The sequence below is a fragment of the Castanea sativa genome, chromosome 4 (assembly GCF_040712315.1).
Source record: "Castanea sativa cultivar Marrone di Chiusa Pesio chromosome 4, ASM4071231v1".
NCBI classification, from domain to species: domain Eukaryota; kingdom Viridiplantae; phylum Streptophyta; class Magnoliopsida; order Fagales; family Fagaceae; genus Castanea; species Castanea sativa.
In genome coordinates, this window is record NC_134016.1 from 9,637,352 (window position 1) to 9,650,246 (window position 12,895).

The 12,895-nt window shown below is 31.6% G+C and overlaps 2 protein-coding genes across 2 annotated transcripts; one reads left to right on the forward strand and one right to left on the reverse strand.

Annotated features, from left to right (window-relative positions):
• Positions 1-2,470: 2,470 nt before the first annotated feature.
• On the reverse strand, positions 2,471-8,189 carry LOC142631792 (caffeic acid 3-O-methyltransferase-like). Its single transcript, XM_075806113.1, has 4 exons — positions 7,692-8,189; positions 3,411-3,721; positions 3,028-3,092; positions 2,471-2,945 (listed from the first exon to the last, which is right to left on the reverse strand). Exons 1-4 carry the CDS (start codon positions 8,111-8,113, stop codon positions 2,649-2,651), a joined length of 1,095 nt encoding a protein of 364 aa, XP_075662228.1. The 5' UTR covers positions 8,114-8,189; the 3' UTR covers positions 2,471-2,648.
• A 405-nt stretch (positions 8,190-8,594) lies between these two features.
• Positions 8,595-12,574, forward strand: LOC142631358 (caffeic acid 3-O-methyltransferase-like). Its single transcript, XM_075805498.1, has 4 exons — positions 8,595-9,250; positions 11,026-11,336; positions 11,777-11,841; positions 11,964-12,574. Exons 1-4 carry the CDS (start codon positions 8,829-8,831, stop codon positions 12,258-12,260), a joined length of 1,095 nt encoding a protein of 364 aa, XP_075661613.1. The 5' UTR covers positions 8,595-8,828; the 3' UTR covers positions 12,261-12,574.
• Positions 12,575-12,895: the final 321 nt, after the last annotated feature.

Consider the following 12,895-nt stretch of genomic DNA (forward strand, 5'->3'; position numbering starts at 1 on the left):
ATCTGAGAAGCTATAAAGGGTGGTTTAAAAAGGGTTATAAATCGAGTCTTAAATACTCGATTTCCAAGTAAGCGCCACGTGGAAAAAATACCACGTTAGACGGAATCATACCATAAAAATCGACCCTCAAAAACTCGATTTATAAGCCCAAAATCGAGTCTTTAAAACTCGAAATGCTAGTAAAAAATATAGTTTGTAAACAGTAACTACTAATTATATTGTTTGGAAATTATTGCTAATTTTCTATTTTCGCCCCATCCAAACCCACCCACTTTAATTAAACCCAAACCCACCCAATTATTAGTTGGGTTAAATGGGCATCAACCCAATTAGACCTAGTGATTATTGGGTTTTAACTAAAAACCCACTAAGACCCATTTAACCCAAAAACAATATACCCAAATTCAACCAAGCCCTTCCTATAAATAAATTTAAAAAAAAAAAAAACCCTCAAACGTTTCAGTGTTTCAGTTTCACTTTCCTTCATTTTCTCTGCCTCCAAACACTTTTCTCTCTCTCTCTCTCTCTCTCTCTCTCTCTCTCTCTCTCTCTCTCTCTCTCTCTCTGTTATTTGCATGTAGATGCTCTTTGAAACTCGTAACTCGTTGATGCGACTCACCATGACTATGCCGAGTCCGACACGGGCTGTAGGCTGTTCCACCTCATGGCTAATAATCTGTCGGAGGCCACTAATGACAATTTCCTCGAGTCGAACTAATATTGGTGCTGCTGAGGCTAGAGATCGGTTTGTGTGCTTGGATTGTTGTTTTTTATTTGCTGCACCTGTCATGGTTCAATTTGGGTTTAAAGGGTTGGTTAGGTCTTTGTTTTCATGGCTAGGTTTTTCATGGTGCTTTCTTGGCTAGGTTTTCATAGTTGGGCTCAATTTTCATGGTTGGAAAACTGGTAGATTTTCGTTTGGATACTGAGAAAAAAATGGTGGAAAGAAATTTGTATCTGAGTTTTTTTTCTTTATTTCTGTGCTTGTTTGTTTCCATGTGCTTGGCTTCATTTGAAATTTTGTTTTGATTTTTGACTTTTTAGTCTTTATTTGGAAAGAAAATCTTGATTTTCTTAGGAAAATTTTGAATGCTCAAAAAATCAGAAATATTGTAAAAGAAAATTATTTTTAAAGATTTATTTTAAGTTTAGTAAATGACATGTGTTAGGTTCTAAGACCTTAGGGACTAATGTATTAGAACTTCAATGTGTATTGTGTTGGCAAACTATAGTCAAAACATTTAGTCTAGGTTTAGACTTGCTCAAAGTTTGGTTTAATGTAAGTTTGGAATCGAGTAGTTGCAGGAAATTATTGTTCTATTTCTGCACGGCTCGATTGATCGAAGAATAGACTCGATCGATCGAGAATCGTGCATCAGGAATTTTCTGTAGATTTTTAAGTCGGCCCAAACTGCAGTTCAAGCCCATTAAGGATTAGGGTTTCAGGTCTACTTCTCCCACTATATAAAGGAAACCCTAAGCATGTTTTTAAAGGCTTCTAAGAGAGAGAAGATTGTGCCTCTTTTTGTTTTTAGGGTTTGTACCCAAAAGCTCTCTAGAGCCTTTGTTGCTCATATTGTTGTTTGTGTGAATCTCTTGTGAGATCTGAGAGGTGCTTGCCTTCACACAAGCTTAGGATTATCAAGAAGGAGATTCCTTCAAGAACTTGATGATTATTCAATTGCTGCCATAAGAGCTTAAAGATACACAAGTGGGAGTGCTTGTACTTGCTGGAGAATCCAAGAAAGAATGAGTCTGTGGTCTCGGAGCTTGCACGTGGTCATGTCAGTAAGTTTCTACTGGTGGGTAGCAATAGGATGTTAGTGGTCTAAGTCGCTATTGTACAACTTCGATTATTTCATAGTAGATTCAGGTTTACCTTGAGGATAGCTAGATTAAATCCTCCCCAGGTTTTGTACCGGTTTAGTTTTCCTAGGTCATCATATTTTTGTGTTTTTTATATTCCGCACTTTACATTGATATGATTATTTGATTGTGTTAACCTAGATTTGGAATTTGGACTAAGTAATAATTTAGCTTGTTAACTAGGTTAATCCAATTGTGTTTTAAGGGGTCTAAATAACTTAACAACATAGAATAGATAATTACACATGTCACTGTTTAATTGAACCAAAACTAGGCATGACATAACACTTTAATTTTTGGTCATTTTCACTTTAATGGCATTTTGGTAATTTTGATAATTGGGTGAGTTGAGGTTTACCCATAATAATTGGGTGAGGTTGGATTTGGGTTAGAAGCAATTAGTTAAATGAATTTTAATATATAAATGAGTTTTATATACCCGATCCAATAATGCTCACCCCAAACCCACCCATTTGACACCCCTACCTGCAATATTTTGAGGTGGTCCAATAAAAGAGTGCCCAACTCCTAGGAAATACCACATTATCACCAATTCAGCACCACACAAACAACCCAAACAAATCTACACCTTCTTAACTTCAAATTTTATTCGTTCAAATTTTATTTTATTCATAAAACTCGTGCAATATTAATGAAAGCATTATTAAAAAAAGTTGCATACAAGCCAATAGTTTACAGCCTCAATATAAAGTGCCATGACTTGTCCAGTTTGACTAGCAAGGAACTAGAACAAGACGAGCTCAAACCAGATAGTTGGAGACTTATTTGTAAAGTTCCATGACTCCCCAGACAGTACAAGCACGGCATATAACTTGAAAACCCGAAAATCCAGAAGCCTTGCACAAGGCCTCAAACTCTTTCTCAGTTCTTTCCTTCCCTCCAGGTGGAATAACCATGGCACTATCAAGCACAGAAACAAACTTAGCCCCATTACTTGCGTCAGGTACCTCTGGCATTATTAAATCCATGATAATCACCTTCCCATTTTGTGCCAGTGCTTTATTGCAGTTCTTCAAGAGTTTTATGCATTGATCATCATTCCAGTTATGGCATGTAGTCTGCAATATTATACATGAAAAATATTGGAATATCCAAACATGGTTTTAATTCAAATGTCAAATAAGTAATTAATTAACAGACCTTTATCATAATGGCGTCACCTTTTGGAACACTTACATACATGTCCCCTCCAACATGCTCAATACCTGCATAGATTTAACAGCCATTCATATAAGAAGATTAAAAGGCCTGTTCTAAAGCTAGGGGCAGGCTGATAGTACAGGAGCAATTATAATTTTCTCATTAATATGGTCATTTATGATAACTTTGGGGGTTGCTTCCATTAAAATAATTATAATAATAATAATAAAAAAATCCTTTGGGGGTTGCTTAAAGTAGCTAGTTGTTTGAATATATCATTAGTCAGCTTGCCTGCACATTACATAGGCCTACTACTTATCCAAAAATAAAAAAAGATAAGCCTACAATATATAAAGGAATCAATTATTAAGATATTTTTGTACCAGGATAAGATGGCGCATGTTGTATAACTTGAGGCAAATCAAAGTTGATGCCTTTAATGGAAGGGTACTTGGAAATGATCATGTTAAGGCATGCTCCGGTGCCACCACCAACATCAACCAACATTGATACCCCCTCAAAACCTTCGTATTTCTCAAGAATTTTTTTCATGTGTATTCTAGAAGTATCCGACATTGCCTTGTTAAAAGAATTGTTCAATGTTTGATCAGCTTTCATGTATTGGAAGATGGACATCCCGTGGACCTTTTCAAATAGATTACCTCCTCCAAGAATAGCATCCTTAAAATGTAGCCTATAACACAATGAATCCTAATAAAATAATAGAGATGGAAAAAAGAACAAGGGTTTTCACCGATTAAGTCTTTGTATTTTCTATATGTAATGTCTATAAAATAAACGACAGGTATGCTAAAGGCGCAGTGTACCTATTATGTGCGTTAACACGAAAAAAAAAAAATCAAAACAAAACAAAACAAAAAACAAAATATTAAGAGGGTTCAATTGATCGAACCCCCTGCCTTTTATATATATATATATATATATATATATATATATATATATATATATATATATATATATCTTTAAAAATATTTTTACATATTATGATCACATATCAGTCCCAACCAAATAACAACACATATCACAAAACTCTCTCTCTCTCTCTCTATCCTATCTAATCTCTAACCTGATTCTCATGAATCTCATCTCATTTCTATTCTCTATTTGACCATCTCGACATTTCTAAGACTCTAAGAATAAAAATGAGTGTTTGTAAGTTGTCTCTTCTTTTATTATAAATTTATATTATATACTTTTGAGTGTGTGTTTGATACTGATTTTGTGCGTTATTTTTATTATTGTTTTGTTATAATGTTATTTGTCTAAATTGTGACGTGTGTGTATAGTATAAAATAAAACAAAACTTTATATAATTAATAATTATGAAATACAGATGGTTTGTTACATATGTGAGTATCGTTATCATGTTATGAAGTTAGTGATTCAAAAAAAAAATAGTAAAGCTAGTGAGTGTTCAAAGTATTTGATTGATTAAGTAAATATTTAGTGTTTTATTTATATATTGATGAATGTGATTGTGTGGGTCAATTTAATATAACGTCAGCGGGTTGAGTTTTGTCATTTAATTTAAAATATTTTATAAAACCAATGACAAATAGATAATGATAACTGCATAAATTTTTTTTAAAGAAAATGTTATACAAACTTAACAAAATAAAATGATTATACCAACTCATATTGACAATAAATAATGACAATTGATAATGAGTTATCTTGTAATGATTTTAAAATATGAAACTTGTACAAGAAAATTGTAAAATTTCATGTATTTGCATTTTTATTTTTGTGCTGATAACTTGGAATATTCAATTTTTCTTTTTATTAAACTTTGCTTAATTTAAGTTTTTTGATTACCTCCTAAAAAAATTCCTAAAACTATCACTGTTAAATCCAAAAAATAAGATTTAAACCGTGAACTGGAAGAAAGAAAGAGGGTATGAAAGAGAGGATCCTCATTTTAAATATGTGATGATTGTGGTTGGAATGGATTGGCACAGAGGTGATGCTTAGCAATTTTATCAGATTTCTGCTACTATCATCACTGATAGTCACCTTACTTGGACCTAACGTGAGTGGAGTGCTGGGAATGCATGGTGGTTTAGGAGTATTAGCTATTGAAGGGAGGTGTTGGTAAGATCAAATGAGGGTTGTTGAAGCACGATTTGGCTCTCAAGTTTGATTTGGCTGGAGATAGGAGTCAGAGAGGTTAGAGAGAGATGGAATGGAGTATGTGTCAAATAGTACATGGGCAGAGACGGAACTAGAACTTGTGTTAGGGGGCAAAATATAAACAAAACAAAAAAATCATTATGAAACTCTAAATAAGTTTTCCAGTTCTTTATATATATATTACGATAAATCAAAATCACAAATAGGCAAACAAAATGAAGAGTAAAAAAAAAAATTAATAGAGGCACAAAAAAAAAAATCATTGTTGCACTATGTACACAACACAATACTAAAATCCATTTACTTTATTATAACAACTAGCCAATTAATAATTTCAAATTTTCAAACAAACTCAACTTTACTTCAATGAACAGTAACAGAAAAGCATAATTATTAACTATTAAAATAATATTCAACTCATATAAGCACAAAAAAGACAAAATTCAACCCACAATGCACAACACATGGGTGGAATTAAGCCACCACTAGTCCCTTTCTTAAGTCATTATTTAAGTCTCTCTCTCTCTCTCTCGGGCTTCTCTATAAACCCAGCAAAGGGAGGGGTTTGGCAAAGATTCAGCCATATATATTATCTCTAGATTGATATTCCTAATCCTTCAAGGAATATCATTCTAGAGATAATATATATAGTTTCATAAATGGCAAAGAACCTAGATATATATTTCAAGTAATATTTTCTGCTTATCGTTATTATTGGGGTTTGATAAGTAAACTATTTTGTAAATCAAAGATATCATATATTAACGTAGAAATAATAAAACAAAATGACATAGACAAAGAAAGCAAAAGAAAAAAAGAAAAAAAAAAAAAAATATATATATATATATATATATATATATATATATATATATATATATATAACATGGTTCATCCAAATAGGGTAAGCATTTAACCCTATGCTAACCCAAATGTTTAGTACTCCTACGGTCAGTACTACAATTAGGATTAGCATTAGCTTGCTTTATAAGTACATGTACCTATGATACAAGTTTGGGTTTGTTGTACCATAATTAGGGCCGGCCCAACAATTTTGGGGTCGTAAGGCCTTTTTATCCATAGATCATTTTTAGATTCAATTTGTTTTTCAATTTTTTTCTTTTTTTGAAGTTTTTCATATGCAGATAAATATTTTTTAGTAGACATTTATAATGAGAAAATATTTATAAATAAATAAAACACAATGTATAATTAAAAATAATAATTTGACTAAAAATAAAATTTAAAGTATATAACAATAGAACATGATTATTGCAATTTTTCTAAAATCGTGATTATTTTAAAGTTTAAACTTTCACAAATTAAAATTAATTTAATACATGGTTCAATAAATTAGTGTCACTATAATACAAATGAGCTGATATAATACACATTAAATTATTAATTGGTATAATAATTTGTAATAATAGATAAGGTGAGAAATCGTGTTCAGATTAAAAAAAAAAAAAAAGTTGAGCTGTGTTGTCTTATAAGGTGTAACTGTGGGCTGCATTGCACAGTTGCGGCCTGTGCTCCTGTGCAGTGCAGCCCGTAGTCCAGCATGTACTCCTATGAAGTATCATCTTAGGGCTAAGGTTTTTTTTTTTTTTTTTTAAGAAACCATCCTATGGGTAAGTTTTAAAGCAAAAAACGTGTCCTGTCAAACGTGTCCCATGATGGGACTCCCATCAAATAACTATGCAGTAAAACAAACTAAAAAAATATAAAATTTAAGTTAAATAAATAGAAGAATTTGACTCTTCATTTTCGGAAAGGCAGAGAGCCCCTCTAAAGGTTACCTTTGGTACACACTTTCCCTTTTATTTTGAATTTTCTGTGAATGGAAGGGAACCAACGAAGAAAAATTCCACTGACTGAAGAATCAAGATGAAGATAAAGAAAAGAAATGTAAGAATATAGATGGAGAGGTAGAGAGATAGATGGGAGATTTTTCTTTTGTTTTTGAGATTTATACTCTCTATTTGAGCATATTTGAAGATAATTAAGTTATATTATTAATGAATTTATTTAGAATTAATTTTGATTCAGCATATTTTAAGAATGAGTTAATAAATTTGTTTTTTAAAATTTAATTTTGTTAGCTGAAGTTTAATTTTTTTTTTCTTTTTAATCTTCAGTATTTTAGAATATAATGGGGCCTTTTTAATGCATTTTATTGACCAATAAAAATATTTAAAATTTTTTTTTAATTAAGATATATAGATAAATATATTATATATATAATTTTTTTTTTTTTTTACAAGTGGGGCCTTCTTTTATATAGAAACCTTAAGTGATTGCATCAATTGCATCACCTATTAAATTGACCCTGACCATAATTCTCTTAAAAAGATGCAACTTAATTTATTTTTGAAATCAATGATAAATATGATTTGTACAAAATATATATACGCATAAGTTTTTTTTTGTTTTTTTTTATTTACACCTCGATTCGATATGCATTAAATAAAACAAGGAGGAAGTGGGAATACAATCATATGATTAATTATACATACCAAACCTCAAGTGTGGCACGTTGGAAAGCAAATAATGAGATCGAACCCACAAACCCTCCATCTTCATTTTGAACATATAACTTGCCAGCTTGTGAGACCCGATAGACTCTCTCAACACTTCCATCTTCGTAGTTATGCATAGAACAAGTAAGAAGTGAGTAGCTAGCAAGTAAACGCAGCATGCGATCTAGCATATAAGGAGCATCAGGGTTTTGTGTGGGAAGCTGAGAAGCAATCTCAGAGGGTGACATGTAAGCATCGGGGCTTGCCTTCGCAATGATCTCAAACAGGTTGAGCTCAATGGCAGCGTGTAGTACCATGGGAAATACGTGAGAGCTTGACAGTAGCATGGCATAGAGACATGCATCGTCATCTTCTTCATTAATAGACGAGGGTGTTCCCTGGTTTTGAGTGGAACTCATTGTTAAATTGCTTCTTAATTTGCTTTTTCCTGTGCTTGAGGCATAGCTTGTTGTTCGATTTTAAGTAGTTTTTTTCAGTTCAAATACCAAACAATCCTCACTTCTCACTTATTCGCTTCAACTTTTGGAAATTTTCTCTGAGCACCTAACTGTCATCCAACTAACTTCTGTTGGACTGGTTGGCTGAGATTCTGAGAACCAAAAATGGGGGAAGAAAACAGTAATCTCGACATAACAAAAATGATAAGTAAACATAAAATGTCACAAAATGTGAAATTTTAAGTGTTACTAAACAACAGAATTAAAAAAGGTCCAATAATTGATGTCCTGTTTCATAAAGCACCACACAATCCATAATTGATGTCCTGACAATACATAATTGTTGTCCGCTCTACGAAACAGGACATCAATTATTGGACCTTTTTTTAATTCTGTTGTCTAGTAACACTTAAAATTTCACATTTTGTGACATTTTATGTTTACTCATCATTTTTGTTATGTCGAAATTACTGTTTTTTTTCCCCATTTTTGGTTCTCAGAACTCAGCCAACCAGTCCAACAGGAGTTAGTTGGATGACAGTTAGGTGCTCAGAGAAAATTTCCAAAAGTTGAAGTGAATAAGTGAGAAGTGAGGATTGTTTGGTGTTTGAACTGAAAAAAACTACTTAAAATCGAGCAAGAAGCTGGAAAAAGCAAATTAAGAAGCAATTTAACAATGAGTTCCACTCAAAACCAGGGAACACCCTCGTCTATTAATGAAGAAGATGACGATGCATGTCTCTATGCCATGCTACTGTCAAGCTCTCACGTATTTCCCATGGTACTACACGCTGCCATTGAGCTCAACCTGTTTGAGATCATTGCGAAGGCAAGCCCCGATGCTTACATGTCGCCCACTGAGATTGCTTCTCAGCTTCCCACACAAAGCCCTGATGCTCCTTATATGTTAGATCGCATGCTGCGTTTACTTGCTAGCTACTCACTTCTTACCTGCTCTATGCGAACCTGCGAAGATGGAAGTGTTGAGAGACTTTATCAAGTCTCAACAGCTGGCAAGTTCTATGTTCAGGATGAAGATGGAGGATCTGCGGGTTCGATCTCATTGTTTGCTTTACACAGAGCCACAGTAGAGGTTTGGTACGTATCTATATACAGGGCGGCCCAAGGCATAGGCAAGTTAAGCCCAGGCCTAAGGTCCTCCAAAAAGAAAATAAATAATAAATAAACAAAATAAAATAAATTCCCTTAGGAAAAAAGTACCCACTCCCCATAGTTAAAAGTCCAAATTTTTATAAAATTATATATATATAGATATATATATATATATATTAAAGGTTGTTTATTTTTTTTATTAATGGTATTAAGGATACTATAAATTTTACTATTGGTTACAAATTGTAATGTTATTAATTACAAAAAAATAATTTAAATATTAATTAGTTATATTGATGAAGTTCATCAATAACAGTCAATGTTACATTATATTTCTCTCTTAAAAACAAGATATAAATTTAAAAATTAAATTACAACATTACTTAACTATGCATCTTCATATATATATCCAAAATAAAGTATTTTTTTTAATCTTAATATACTTCTATTTTTTTATATATTAATATTTATGATTCAACTATGATATTCAATTATCTATATTCAATTAATATTAGTTTAGATGGTATTATTTATCAAATTATGTATTTAATGTATCAAATTAACCATGATCTAATTAATATTAAATAATTTTTTTAATTAATATTTACATATTAAAGGACCCGCATAAATTTTTCGCTTATGCCCCAAATTATGTTGGGCCGCCCTTGTCTATATATAATGTAATGATCTAATTAAGAACACTAATCATAATCAACTTACAATTTCGAATCCTTGTAGAGTTTAGTTACAACCCATTATATATTTCCAATGTCCAATCAATTTGAGATATCACAATTAACTTATTCCTTTACCATATAGGGTAAGTTTTATATCAGCTTTTAGTATTAGTTTTTAGTTTTTAACTTTTATATACGGCTTTTTAAATCTCAGTTTTTTCTTACTTTTCTCTACTTTTTCTCCTTTTTTTTTTAAGGCACAAGCATACTTTAAGCAAAAAGTTAGATATGCTATTCACAAACAGACACATAGTATCCATTTAGAAATAGTTTATCTAGTTAAAACTAAAAACTTTTTGCTAAAAATATTGTAGATAAAGCTAAAAGTGAACTAAAATAGTACAATGAGACCTATGAATAGTGTCAAAAAGTACATTATAACCTATAAATAGTAACAAAAATAAGCCGAATAGTAAAAAAAAACTACATTTTTTTTCAGCCAATGCCAAACACAACCACAGTGTGTTTGGGACTAGCTTATAAGCTAGCTTTTTGTTTTTTTGGTTTTTTTTTTTTTTTGGCTTTTATGTATAGCTTTTCAAAATCTCATTATTAAAAAAAATATTTTTTCTCACTTTTTCAAGTACAATTATATTTTATCATATTTTAAATAAAAAGCTAAATAATTTGTTCTCAAATGGACACAAAATACCATGACTAAAAGTTTTTGTTTATTTTACAAATTTATGAATTTTTTGTACAAGTGTACTGTTTATATTATCAATAAACTAAAAATAATTATTTGACATCATATGAAATATATTTACAAATTTATACTATCTAAAAGGCTATAAAGTAATAATTGTACAAGTATACATGTAAAAATATAATATTTTATATTTTTAAATAGAGCCTTATACATATAAAATATTTTATATTTTTAAATAGAGCCACATGTTCATGAATTTGTTCACAAACATATTATAATAGTCAAGCCTAAATGGAGACTTGTGCTTGTTTTAATTACTAACTTCATTATTTTTTTTTTTTTTTTTTTTTTTTTTGGCATTCATTGTGTTATAGGCTACATTTTAAGGATGCTATCCTTGGAGGAGGTAATCTTTTTCAAAAAGTCCATGGAATGTCCATCTTCCAATACATGAAAGCTGATCCAACATTGAATAATTTTTTTAACAAGGCAATGGCTGATCTCTCGGGAATACATATGAAAAAAATTCTTGAGAAATACGAAGGATTTGAGGGGATATCATTGTTGGTTGATGTTGGTGGTGGCACTGGAGCAAGCCTCAACATGATCATTTCCAAGTACCCTTCCATTAAAGGCATCAACTTTGATTTGCCTCAGGTGATACAACACGCGCCATCTTATCCAGGTACTAACATATCTTAATAATCGATAAGTGTACTACTGTGCAAGCAAGATGATAAATGACATGTTCAGGCAACTATCTACTTTTAAAAAATACCGAAATTAAAATTATCACAAGTAACCATATTAAAGAAAGAAAAATTGGGCTTGTATTATAATGCTACACTTTCTCAAGCTAATAGCGATGTATTTGTACTGGTTGTAAAAAGGAAAATTGAAATATCTGAACTATAAAATTGGAATGGAGGAAAATAGGTTTTAGATTAAATTTAACCATATATACATATATATGAGAGATTAACATTTTGAAAATCCAGTCAATGTATCCAATAATCTTTTATACCCTTGATAGCATTCAGCATCATGCTAGCTTTAGAACTGTCCTTTTGCTATATATTCTTATTAGGATGGATTTTTTAGAGAGCAAAGTCAAATTCTATGTAGGTATTGAGCATGTTGGAGGGGATATGTATGTAAGTGTTCCAAAAGGCGACGCCATTATGATTAAGGTCAGTTAATTAACTAATTATTTGACACTTGAAAGCAGATGGGCATGTCTTAAAAATAAAAAATAAAAAAGCAAAAAATATGATCGTTTGCATTTTCAATTTTTTAATGTTCAAAACTACAGGGTACATGTCATAACTGGAACGATGAACAGTGCATAAAACTTTTGAAGAACTGCAATAATGCACTGCCAGAGATTGGAAAGGTGATTATCATGGACTTAATAATGCCAGAGTCACCAGAAGCGAGTAATGCTGCTAAGTACGTTTCTATGCTTGATAATGCCATGTTTATTCAACCCGGAGGGAAGGAACGAACTGAGAAAGAGTTCGAGGCCTTGAGCAAGGCTTCTGGATTTTCAGGTTTTAAGATTATTTGTCGTGCCTTTACTGTCTTGGGAGTCATGGAACTTTACAAATAAGTCTTCAACTATCTGCTTTGAACTCTTGTTTTTCTAGTTTCATTGCCAATAAGTCGTGGAACTTTATGTTCAGGCTGTGAGGCCTTGTGCAAGGCTTCTGGATTTTCAGGTTTTAAGGTTATTTGTCGTGCCTTTACTGTGTTGGGAGTCATGGTAACTTTACAAATAAGCCTTCAACTATCTGCTTTGAATCCTTGTTGTTCTAGTTTCATTGCTAATAAGTCATGGAACTTTATATTCAGATTGTAAACTTAATTTGAGTGTATGCATACGTTTGAGTTTCAATAAATTTTGTCTTTCAAATACAGTAAAAATTGTAAGTTCAGTGAGAGTTTTTTTGGATGGAGAGAGAGGAGAAGATGGTAATGGGAATAGAGAGAAAGGGGTGGTGTAATGAACCTTGTTTGGATGTTTTGCAAAGAAGCTAAGGGAAGGGTTTCAGGGATTTGGAGGGTATCTATCATTCCAATTAAGGCCCTTACTTTTAATTCCTCGAAATTAGGAGAATTTAGAGGGGAAGAGGAGATGGAGTTTTCTTTTATATATAAAAATAGTGATTGTCAATGTTTTCGATGTCAATTTGTATCATTTTCTTTTTAAATTAGCAAATGAAGGTTTAAGTGATGACCTAATAA

What these genes read in the sequence shown, in the direction of transcription:
- LOC142631792 (XM_075806113.1), bottom strand. Translation starts at nt 8,113, where the DNA reads ATGAGTTCCACTCAAAACCAGGGAACACCCTCGTCTATTAATGAAGAA. An exon ending in CGTGCCACACTTGAGGTTTG is followed by an intron (nt 3,722 to 7,691) that starts GTATGTATAATT and finishes ATTGTGTTATAG; the next exon opens with GCTACATTTTAAGGATGCTA. An exon ending in GTGACGCCATTATGATAAAG is followed by an intron (nt 2,946 to 3,027) that starts GTCTGTTAATTA and finishes ATAATATTGCAG; the next exon opens with ACTACATGCCATAACTGGAA.
- LOC142631358 (XM_075805498.1), top strand. Translation starts at nt 8,829, where the DNA reads ATGAGTTCCACTCAAAACCAGGGAACACCCTCGTCTATTAATGAAGAA. An exon ending in ACACGCGCCATCTTATCCAG is followed by an intron (nt 11,337 to 11,776) that starts GTACTAACATAT and finishes AATTCTATGTAG; the next exon opens with GTATTGAGCATGTTGGAGGG. An exon ending in GCGACGCCATTATGATTAAG is followed by an intron (nt 11,842 to 11,963) that starts GTCAGTTAATTA and finishes TCAAAACTACAG; the next exon opens with GGTACATGTCATAACTGGAA.